A 12292-nucleotide genomic window follows, 5' to 3' on the forward strand; every position below is an offset into this window, starting at 1 on the left:
AAAAGTGTAAAACGTTTGGCAACAGGAATTCGTACATATCCGACTTGGTTCCTGGCGAAGAGGAGCAAAATTTTCGCGTCTTTCAGTCCAGAACATTAAACCGGTACGAACGCGGTTTCTATTCGAAAGCGATCCACATAATCATCCTGGCATGTTTAATGATGCTTCTCTTATGCAGAAAGCTACAAAGCGAGGTTGTATCCGAGAAAGCTGATATACCTACGCGACAGCTTCCCTGGTCGCCGATCCGGGAAACGACGCCGCATCGAGATTTCTCAAAGCGTCGAGAGTCGTCTCTTGCCAAAGGTCGTTGCGTTTTTCTCGGGGGCAGAACCAGAGGGATCCCCTGAAGACTGGTTGCGAGATCGGATTAAGGCGACGTGGCCAACTTGGTCACGGTTTTTCTGGCGGCTCGCGCCAGAAATCCTGCGAGACGCGCGGGCACCTCGCCCTGAAAACTTGACACGGGACCACCCACGTATCTTAGACGCGACGCCATTTAAGTTATTGAAGCCGCGCGCTACCCTCGAGTCGAAAGGAGAGCGAGATTTCCACCGTTCGGGTTAGACGATTGCTCTAATTCGAAGGTAACGCCAGCGTCGACCCATTTACGCCCACGACGCCGCGTCGAGTACAATGCCACGCGTGCTATGACCCACTTACCTCTATTCTTTCGTCACCTTGAGCGTGAATCCCATTTCTCAACCTAGGCCGCCCGTTACTCTGAATTATTTCGCCTCGTTACGTTCCAACGAGAGTCTCGCTGGTTTTTTTTCAACGAGGCTGTCGAGGAACCGTTTCTGAGGATCACCGCCGCGTGTCCTCGGACGGTTGTTCTTTCGTTCAAGCATCGAAATTGTTTCAGGGGAATAGAGAGCTTAATAGAATTTAAATGGGTCCCAGGCGTGCATCTGCTGATGACAAGGCCTTGCGACGATTTAAATCTCGTTTAGTTATTTCTTCTTACAGTTTGCTGTTCCGAAGATAACTTAAATGCTCGATATAATTCAATGTATATTGTAATACCTACTAGTATTTACTATACAAATTTGTTATTAAAAATTGTAGATATCAACGGTAATTTATATTTAAAGCAATCGTTGAAGAAAGTATCGTAGATCGTTCGAACAATTTTTAATTAAAAACTTTTCGCGGACTGGGTAAGCGACCCTGTTGCAAAATACTTGGGTTAGTTCTATGTATATATCCCTGACTATCTTTATATTACTTTAAAACACAAAGAAGAGAAGTTTGGCGATCCGTAATCTCCAAACTATTTCCAGAGAGTTCCATTAACCCCTTCGTCCAGCGTACTCCGCGTCCACTTTGACCCGAGCCACTGTTTATGTCGTAGTCGCGGAGTTCTGGTTTGCACCACGAGAAACAACAGACTGTCATAGTCGTTGACCCACTGCCTCTTTTTTACTACCGAACGTGCCGTCGAAAAGGTCCACTCTAATCAGTATACAGAATAATAAAAGAAGAAACGGACAATTTAAAAAACGAGAAATAAAATTCCTAGCATAAACTATTATCCGTTTAAACGGAACGAAGGAGAAGTTTGCGCAGTGATCATCACGAAACTCTGACGAGTATACCTGTTAAAGCAGAGTTTCAATTACGGAACAAACTAAACATCTATTCAGAACTCTCAGCAATTTTACGTTTGAAAAGAGCGCGCGTGTGTTCGTACGTTTAACGAGCTTTTTTTTTTTTAATATCGCACTGGAATCCTTTTTTACTTTGTTTCTCTTCTACGACCACAGCTTCGTGTACCTTCGACTTTTGTACGATCCTTTCCCCCGCAGTGGCACCGTTCGAAGTAGAAAAGCGTTCGTCGGAAAATTGGAAGGCGCGACGGCCATTTCGTGTTTCTCAATCCCGGCGTTCTACGTTTCTCTGTACTTTCAGAATATTGCACCTGCCTCTTTTCCCCCTGTTGTAGCCATCCGTGGCACGCGTTGCCCGATGCATCTCCTGTCATTCAGATTAAAAGTTAAACTCGCCGTCTGCGACGGTACGTTCCGTGATTTACGCGATTTAATGCACGCGTCGCACGCACGCGAATCGCTCTTCCCATCGATTTACGTAAGGAATCTTGCGTAATTAAACGAGATAACCGACAGAGTTACTGCGCGTCTCGATTCGATCGCGAGAACAAATAAAAATTGCAATATACTCGAATCCTTCCCGTATTCTCCTCTCCAAAGTTGAGCGATCCTTTAATCCTTTGCACTTGGTGCAATGGAAACCATTGCTGACGTATCGACAGCAATAGAAAATTGTGATTTCAATAAAAAAAACTTCAGACAAACATGCGTTACTTAAAAAGTTGCGGAGGAATCGGTAACCTGCGCGATCACTGATTAATTCTGACGTCCCCTCGCAGAGGACATCCGAGTGATACACGCTAGACTAGCGATGACCCCACGAAAAGGGACATCCGAGCGCAAAGGGCCAACGTTCCGTTTAAAGAACGTGTCCACTGTTAAATTTCACGATTAGAAACGCTCTGATCGACCTCGATCCCCGTATCTTCCAGCGACTCGCGCATCTCGTTACTTCGTAGGTGGATTTGACCCACATTCGATAGCAAGTGAGTAGCAATTACTTAATTCGAGGAACTTCTGTGCCAAGTTGAAGCTGCTAAGCTTAAGTGCTCTAAGAGTTGCCAGTGCTGGCGGACGGACACCGGCGTTCTTATTAATCAGTTTGCATTGCTTAATGGAACACATCCGAATGGTGTTCAGTCGCCATCGAGCGCGCCTCTGCTCTCCCTCAAGTCAAAGGGAAACGCACACGCGCTCGGATCGCACGCTCTGAACAGCGGGTAGTAATTAGATACCCGCGGCACTGTCAAGATCAGATCACGTGTACGCGATCTAAACGGGCAAACGGAATCAGTTATTCGCCTTTCGACTAATTGTTTCGCTGGAATTCGAGTACCAGCTACGAAGAGGCGAGGCAACGCGCGGGTATCCTCGAATAAAATGGCCGACCGCTTGGAACTAGGGACAAGAGAGTTTCGCGATCATAATCACAAGGGCGGAGGAGATTCTCGTATTATCCGACTTCTTCGAGTTCCTCGCTTTAGAAACGATGATTCGAGCCACGACCAACTTCAGCTGTTTTCCTTCGACCCTGTTTCTATACGGTTCTCCAGGTGCACACTGCGCGATACAAGAGACTCGAAGGGACGGATAATAAAGAAAGTAACGGTCCACCTTTCTGGAGGTACTGCTGACTCTTCGACTTCTCAGGATTTATCCCAGGATCCTCCCGTCGTAGAGGTTTTACCTTGCTCGGATAGAAAACAACGATCTTTGTCTCCAATTCGAGTAGTGCTGGTAAAATCAAAGTAATTTTACGTATCTCGGTTGGATGCACTGTTTAGGGGTGCGTTATTATATTAACAAAATGTATTCGACTTATACACCCCAAAGGTGTGTTTTTCAGATTTGTTAATAAAGCGTGAGGGTGTAAATAACTTGTATCGAATGTTGAAGAGCGATTGTGGTTCCCGTGTACATCGAGAACAGCAATAACGACGTGGAATTAGCGAGGCTTCGCGTTGGTGAAGGGTTCAGTGCCAGAGAAATATGAGAATTATAATCATCGATACTAGTGGTCGATGAACATGTATCGCAGCGATATCAGGTTCATTTTATACGCGCACATCCCTCTCTTTCGCACAGAATTTTACTTTGCTCTAAAAATTCATTCTATCAATGAGTAAGCTTGTTCTCGTACTTTAAATATTTGATTAATTCCCAGGAACGAATTGTTCAATGGAATGATTCATTAATTAGCACGACTGATACCCACGTCATTAGAAAAAAGAAGGAAACTCGTTCACTTTTTTTTCCACCCCTGAAATTACGTTCGTTAATCGCAATTAAAATTAAACAGGCGGCAAACCGAAATTCAAACGGACCTCCAACGTCGCTGTGCCTCGAAACGAACCCGTTCGTTATTAATCGCGCTCGAAAAGTTCACATTCGTCGCCCCCCTTTTTTTTGCTGGGTGAATTTCATTCGCAGTTCGCCTCCCGGTAGAAAGGCCCGCGATGCCAGCGCGAAATAAGCGAATCGCTCAGCGGATTTCCGTTCCTCCCGTCGACGAACTTCGCCTCGTCCCGGCCGCTGATTTGAACGTCTGCAAATCCCCTTCGATTTTCACAAAGTTACCTCGAAGACGTGAGTTACGTTCCACGAGGGAAGGAGAATTCTACGAGGAGCAGAGTTCTACAATTTATGATGCGACCCAGACGAACGACGCGTTTCATGTAGCTCCGTAATGTCTTGCGATATCGTCGATTTTTCGAACATTTAAAAGTGTACGTGTATAGTAGAGTTTTATCTACTGCAGAGAAATTTTTCTCTCTGGTCTTGAAGTAACCTTTAATGCTTCGAATCGCTCATGAAACTAACAAAATTTTCATACTAATTCGTATTTGTTTCGTTAAGAATATCTTACGAGCGATATTGTCCAAAATTAGACTTCCACCAAAATTGTGTTCCTTCGAAACGAAATGAGAATTTCCGTGGAGCAATAATATCGTAGAGACGTCGCAGTGGGCAACGTCTAGCGTCGTGGCGATCAGAAATTTCCAAACACACACCCCTGGACAAGTTTACGTGGCTCTCGGTGGACGCATAAATCATGAGAACGACGGTATAGGCGGTATCGTACCACGGGGGTGGTCGCCCTCCGCTTCCTTTTGTCGCGCGGCGGAATCGCGAAGAAAAGCCAGCTGATATAAATTCATGTTGCGTCCCCGAAAATTACGGGCGATATCACGCTGCTGAAGGAACTCTGTTGCCAGGTCGCGCCACCGTGGGACACTTTGTCTCGTTAACGTGACCGTAGATCCACTGACAAATGCGAAATAATTTTAACAAGAAGCCCCAGGCGGTTTGTACTTGCAATTTTCTAGCTGCGAGCGAATTTATTTCTAGCCGCGCGCGGGAAACTGTCTTTCGACTACGTCGAGTTTTTACTTTAACCAGATACGCGAATAGAATTACGACGGCATCGATGTATCACGATTCAGCTACTCGTTACACTGTTCGCGCGTGCGAGAAAAAGTAGCAAGTGGGAGTAAAATGAGGATATCGTTGCGAAAGTACGACGAAAGTGCGATAGCAGTGGAAAATGAAAATAAACGGAAAGGAAAAATAAGGATATCGTGTGAATAGAGCTTAACAATTTTGGTAACCTCGAGATATGCTGTCAAGGTGAAGATCCTGAATAATTTTCAGCTATGCGTGTAATCATCGTTCGACTTTAGTTCTCGAGATACACAGGAAAGTATTTCTAGGGCGAGTATATCGTATTTCGAAAGCTCGCGCTGGTTTGAGCAAAGTTTGTGTCATTGTTTGAGTTAGATTTGGACTATATTTCCGCCTCGAGGCAGTTGGCTTACAATTGAATGGATTCTAGTTTTATTTGGATTGGCTGGGACCAACCCAGACCTAACTCAACCATTAGAAATACGAACGTATGGCCCTAAAAATAATCTCGCGTACAACTTGGTAACTACAGTGACAATCAGAAACGTGTTTAGGCAAATGTCGGTTAAAATGGTAACTCTGACAGTATATTTCGAGATCGCATGATATCGTTAACGATTAATCGTCGTTCGAAATGGATACCCGATTTAAATATACTTTGCTACCATTCTTCTTTCAATATTTAAACAATGTTTCATTCATTTCTGGAATTTATTTACCGTACGATAATAGTACCGTAAAAAAATTGTTGCAGCTGGTCATACATTTACTCAATCGAATATAACTGTATCTAACTTTCGCCCTCAACCCCCGGTTTTTATCGCTTCCTGCGAGGGAACCAACACATCCGTCTGGAACAAGCTTATCGCGAAGTCTACGGTTCTCGAAAGAACAGAACCGTACTTTCGCTATAACAAATGTGTAATCTTCGAGGGCTCGTCGAAAGTAACGGATAAGACGGTCAAGTTTAACTTCGATACCCCTACGAGTTACTAGCGCTTTAAAAAACCCTCGACAGATATTTTATTACGTAACGAGAAAAGTTCGATGGTAAATGAAAAAAGCGAACGAGAAGCGTGTCTCGAAAAGCATCGTTCGAGAACAGGTGACTTTAAACCGACGTCTGTCCATTTTTCTGTTGCAGCGCGCCGATTGAACGAATACATCCGCCATTACGAACCTCTCTCCTATCCCACCGAAGAGGTCCATCGGGGTCACCTGAGAGCGAAGAGGTCGGTTACCCGCGACAATTCGGTGACTCTGAAGTTTCGCTCGCACGGAAGGGACTTCCACATTCGACTGAAGCGGGACCTAGCTACCTTTAGCAATAACTTAATTATCGAGGGGCCGTCCGGCCAAACGGAAGACCTCGATACCTCGCATATTTACCAGGGTCACTTAGTCGGTAAGTCGAACCTTTCGATCAATCCTTTCTTCTTTTTGTCTTTTCTTTTTTGCTGTCTGAGACAGTGAAGTGTGAGATGGATATAATAAGGGTGGAACGAAAGAAGCGATTGAATGAACGTGACGGAACAGCGTTCCGTGGTCTTCGTTTTCACGAGGAACGACATTGAACGTCGTGTGCGTGCACGAACAAGCGCGAGAGATCGAGCGCGACGCGAGGCGCCTGCACGCCAGCACATTATTTTACGCCGCGACGCGTTGCGTGCCGCCATTGTTCCCTGGATTTTTACCATTAGCGCACGCATACTTTAGCCGTCTCGTTTTGCTTTGCAAAATGACTACTTTCGTACTGTCTCGCTTCTAGAACGGCACTCACGTGCTATTTTCAAACGTCACTATTACATTTCGCGAGATTATCTTTTTTAGTTACGTTTTATACGTTTCTGAGAGATATACAAGTGTTTTAATGACAATAATATTGAATTCAGTGACTTCCTTTTTATCGCTTCCGTTCAGCATAGTTGGTGTCACTGTTGCGAGGTTACATCTGCCTCGCAGATTGCAGTGTTTAGCGACTTAAATTCATCTTACGAGCTTTTAATTGAATCAATATCTCTGTAACAAGTAAAATGGTCCAACTTGCCGTGGCAATAAAAAATCTAGACAGTGGCAACCACCATTTCAACCTACTCAGACGTAATTCCCAGCGAAAGGGTTGTCGAACCGACTATGAAAATTGCTGGGAGGCGTGCGTAAGGTCAAGGCACGCCGTCGAAGACGTAGCACGCGAAAGAACAAGGAAAGGAACACAGCTATGCAGCAGCTCGTTATTAAATACGATACGACGCGGCAAATTATTTAAACAGCCATAAGCTTCTTCCTAGAGCGTAAAGCACGATCCCTTCGCTCCTTAAGTATGCACTGCCGCACTCCACGCCAGCGGTTCTTAACCTGCGATCCTCCTGTCCGTCGCTCTACACTTTTCCCGCCAGCATTTCGCAATCTTTCACAGCGATCAAACTGAGATCTGTACGATTAAATTTCCACAACCGATCCCTTACGCTTTCTGTCACTATGCGCGATGTCTACCTCGAATTCAGTTGACACTTTGGAGCGTCTGTTCACGAGCTGCGCTCGACTCGATTTCTGACGGAAGAACGCTTCGATAGCGATTGGTTTCACTGTCTGGTTTCAATCGTGGAACATCCATGCGAGTTTTTCCGCGGACTCTACGCAACGATGCTGCCAGTAATGGATATCGACGCACTTCGAGTACGTTCAAGGCGATCAAAATATGGAGACGTGTCGCAAAAACTCGCTATTCGAGGCTTCTTTGAAGCGTCGATCGATCTTGAAAGTCTTGACAAGTTTCGAAAGTAAACGAGTGGTATATCGGTCTGATAAGTGGTGTGTGTCGCGAGAATGAACATTGTTATCTTTGGCAGTGATCGATAACTACCGAACTTCTCATTCAAATTGCCAATAACTTTGAGAACTGTAAATGCAGAAGCTTCAGTGAGGCAATTTGAATTTTCAGTATCGAGATCGACGTTCGATCGGTTCGAAATCGAAGCTCGAACGCTCTTCTCTGATCGTAGCTTGTTTAAGAGGCACGGATCGCAGGTTTAAGAACCACTGCACTGAACTCTATCCTCGAACGAGCCGGTACCGTTCCGCGGTACAATCCACACGCGTTATATCTGCCTCTATGACTACGATGCGATAACCAGATGTGGCACGCAAAAGTGCGTGTCACGGTGGATGCCGGGTGAGAGCTTTATTTCCAGTCTAATAATTTACAGGGAGTTTCGCTGCGCAGGGGGACATTTTAAATTATGGATTGCTCCGCCCGGCTGTTCAAACGGTTTATCTTTCACTTTTGTGCTTGCGACCTGGTTACGTCCACGCGTTTACCGCGGAACGAAAAGAAAGCTCTCTCTTAATCTCTAATTCCGATTCTTAAGCCGGATTTACAGTTACAGGGGCGGGCATTAAATTGGCCGTATTTATGTTTCCTTTTTCTCGATGCATATCTAAAGTGGATACATTAAAATTATCCCACTTTTTTCACTACGCTCACTGTTATTGCTCGTATCGTTTCTTTAACCGAATAGTCGAAAAATCTACCAGAAGGAAAGAAATAGACACGTTGATATCGTTACGATACAGTAAATCTGTTTTTAGCGCGCGAGATCCTGTTTCGAGCGAGCTAATATAGTTATCTTTTAATCATTTTCGATCGTTCGTTCCATCTGCTTAAACGAGACGGAAAACTGGCTTTCGCCTCGCGGAGGTAGATAGACGAGAAAAGCTGACAGAGGTCTGTTAACTTCTTCTATTTGTGGAGATGTTTCTTCCGGTACCGGATTGGACGAGAGGCAAAGTAAATTACAAGAAGCGTACTTTAAACCGTCTTGTAGGCATCTATTTTTTGCGACAGTCTTGCTGGGAACGTCATCAAAATATTACTTAATCGTAGTGTTGTCCACCCTATACCCACGATCGTCCTTTCGATCCTTCCATTAGAACGTATTTTGAATCACAAACTACCTCCCACGAATATGAACGTCGTACGGACAGTTCTACAGTAAACATCCTCCCTTCGTTATTAAAACTGAAACCTTCTAATTCCAGCGCGCTTCAGCCACGAACAAAGCGAGGAATAGCGCAATAAAAAACTGTCGTTTCACATTTAATAACTATACCCGGTGTTTTTCCACGCGGTAATCCGAGTGAATAGGAACGCGCGCAAGATTACTTTCGCCTTCTTCGTTCCGCCCCCTCCGCATTAGCCACCCTGGAATGAAATACAACTGACACAGTGGTTACTTTAATTCTTCCCGCGGAAACCCTCCCTGCCAGCGCATGCATAGAAAATCAGCGCCATTTTGACTCGTGGAATTCCGCGCGACCATTTTGCTCGACACCAGCTCGGTACCATAGTTAATTTCTTCATTCGTAGACCGGAATGAACCGCTGGTCTTATATCATGCCTAACTGTGCTACATCTCGTCTACCTGTCTTCTACAGTTACCCCACGATTTATATTCCCTCCCTCGCGGAGATACAATTCTCGAGGAGCTCGAAGATAACATACTATTAAAACTGTGTGAATTACGCGATTTCTGCAGCCTTTCCTTTTAACCTTCCGTATCGCGATTCGTTCCCAGGCGATCGTGTTCGTACTCGCAACGAAACATTTTCCAGAACTTCGTCGCATTCCGCTATCCGTTTCTGGCATCGAAGTTTGGAACGCGAGACGGAATGTGTTTTCGTAAGAGGGCCATAAAAGGGAAAGTTTGACGAAGGCCAGGCCCAAGGGTCGGCGAGAGCTTTACCCGGGCGATTCGTTAGCGAGGGTGACGAGTGTATCGCGGTGGGAGTAACGTAGTGGAGAACATTTTCAAGAAGGACAGTTTTACTTCGCCTTGAGAGAAGGGTAGACCCACGTGAACTGGTACATCTCTGTTTTATTCTTTTTTTTTAATAAATCATAATTACTTTTCGCATGTACCACCGCGTTTAATGTACTCTCTGGGAACGAACGGGAATGGAAATTCAGAATTGAAAGTTTCGAGCGTTGAACTTTCGCTTTTTAATTAGCAGCGTGTAGAAGTTCGCCAAAATGTCTCTGCGCCCTGGCAACCCTCGCGAGTGAATGTAGGGCAGGTCAAGGCACGAGAATATAGCCATTCTTAAAACGAAGAATATACAGTGCTGGACAAAAGTATTGGCACAGCATGATTGTTATGATAAAAATGCTTATAACTATGAAACAAATTGTTAAAAAGGAAAAATTTGTTTACACGTTTATTTATTTATTATTCTAGATTATTATTTAACAGAAACAGTAATATAAATAAAGTGATATGCGAAATAATAACAAAAACATATTTATTGAGCGTTTTAAGCATGGACAAAAGTATTGGCACATTATACAAAATTTAGTGTAGTTGTATCTCTCCGAAAAAAATCCGATTGTCACTTGATGGTATAGGTAGGGGATTCCCTGATAGTCATTTTTTCTAACAGTCATCCTTAAGTTCAGTCGATTAGCAACATAGGAAATATAACAAGCAACAATGTCAAGAAGAGGGAAAGAAACTACAAGTGAAGAGAGAAAAATAATATTAAATTTGCACAAAATGCGAAAATCTTATAGTGAAATAGCAAAAAGTGTTAATAGAAGTCGATTCACTATTAGAAGTGTCGTAAAACGATTTGAGAATCAATCAGATTTCAAAAGTAGGAATCGAAGTGGACGTCCCTCAAAGTTAACAGTTAGAGAAAAACGGAAAATTGTAAAGGAAGTGAAAATAAATTGTAAATTAAACTCATCACAACTTAGAGCAAAGTTAAATGAAGAAAATAAAAAAGAAGTAAGTTCGAAAACTATACGGAGAGTGTTAAAAGATGCGGGATATTCTGCGTGTGTCGCAAGAAGGAAACCATACATATCCAAGAAGAATCGGAAGATGAGAAAAGAATTTGCAAAAGAATTTATAAAAAAGGATCCCACATTCTGGAATAACGTATTATTTTCAGATGAAACTAAATTTAATATATTTAAATCAGATGGCAGAGTATTAGTTTGGAGAAAGCCAAATACGGAAATGGATCCACAACATTTACAAGCCACTGTGAAACATGGAGGAGGTGGAGTCATGGTATGGGGTTCCATTGCAGCGTCTGGGGTTGGCGAATTAGTATTCATAGATGAGATTATGGACAAATATGTATATTTAAATATATTAAAGGAAAATTTATTTAAAAGTGCTAATAAATTAAATCTCCCGCGTGATTTTTATTTTCAACAAGACCATGATCCAAAACATACTGCCTATATTGTACGACAATGGATCGTTTACAATACCGCACATACATTAAATACCCCACCCCAGAGTCCAGACATGAATCCCATCGAACATGTTTGGAATGAATTAGAAAAAAAAATTAGAAAATATAATATAACAAACAAAAACCAATTAAAAGCTATTATTTTACAAGAATGGAACAATATAGAGCCGGATTTTACAAAAAAATTGGTAACTTCAATGCCAAAACGATTGAAGGAAGTTATCATGAGGAATGGAGGGCCAACCAAATATTAATTTTTAATTTCTAAGTACTTTCAATCATTTGTGCCAATACTTTTGTCCATGCTTAAAACGCTCAATAAATATGTTTTTGTTATTATTTCGCATATCACTTTATTTATATTACTGTTTCTGTTAAATAATAATCTAGAATAATAAATAAATAAACGTGTAAACAAATTTTTCCTTTTTAACAATTTGTTTCATAGTTATAAGCATTTTTATCATAACAATCATGCTGTGCCAATACTTTTGTCCAGCACTGTAAGTATTCTACCTGAATGGTAGAAGTTGTAGAAAGAGCTCTGCGTTTGATCAGCGATCGAGCAAATTTTCTATTGCACGGTAATAAACGAGTAACGCAGTGAATTACAAATTTACAATGGATTCTCTTCTCTTTATTGTTAGCCAATTATTCGCTACGAAATTTTAAGAGCGTTAACAATTAACGTAGCAATAGCAGGCGATCCTGGATCCTTCGTCATTTCTACGCATCGTTGCAACGCACGTGGCACGCACTCGCGACAATTTATCCGGATAACGAATGGCCATTACTGTTTAATAAATATGTTTTACGTTCCTGAGCTTTAATTAAAGATTATTTAAATACGATTGTATCCGTGAAATTTATTCGAACGATATTTCACTGGGATAGTGACCAATTCTCTGCCTTGCTCCCAGGCAGCACGCTGATAGCTATGCATCACGGTTTTCAAAATGGCTATTCTCTCTCGCTCTGCCCTACATTCCTTGATACGAACGATACAAAGCTCTCTCGTA

General features: G+C 42.8%; 1 protein-coding gene across 3 annotated transcripts in view; it reads left to right on the forward strand.

Annotated features, from left to right (window-relative positions):
- Kuz (zinc-dependent metalloprotease kuz) overlaps positions 1-12292 on the forward strand; it is a 113448-nt gene that overhangs the window by 89504 nt on the left and 11652 nt on the right. For all 3 annotated transcript variants that reach the window (XM_076902985.1, XM_076902986.1, XM_076902987.1), the window contains exon 2: positions 6157-6417. In XM_076902985.1, the coding sequence (XP_076759100.1) occupies positions 6157-6417 (261 nt within the window). The remainder of the gene's footprint in view (positions 1-6156; positions 6418-12292) is intronic.

This window comes from Xylocopa sonorina, chromosome 10 (assembly GCF_050948175.1).
Source record: "Xylocopa sonorina isolate GNS202 chromosome 10, iyXylSono1_principal, whole genome shotgun sequence".
Taxonomy (NCBI): Eukaryota; Metazoa; Arthropoda; class Insecta; order Hymenoptera; family Apidae; genus Xylocopa; species Xylocopa sonorina.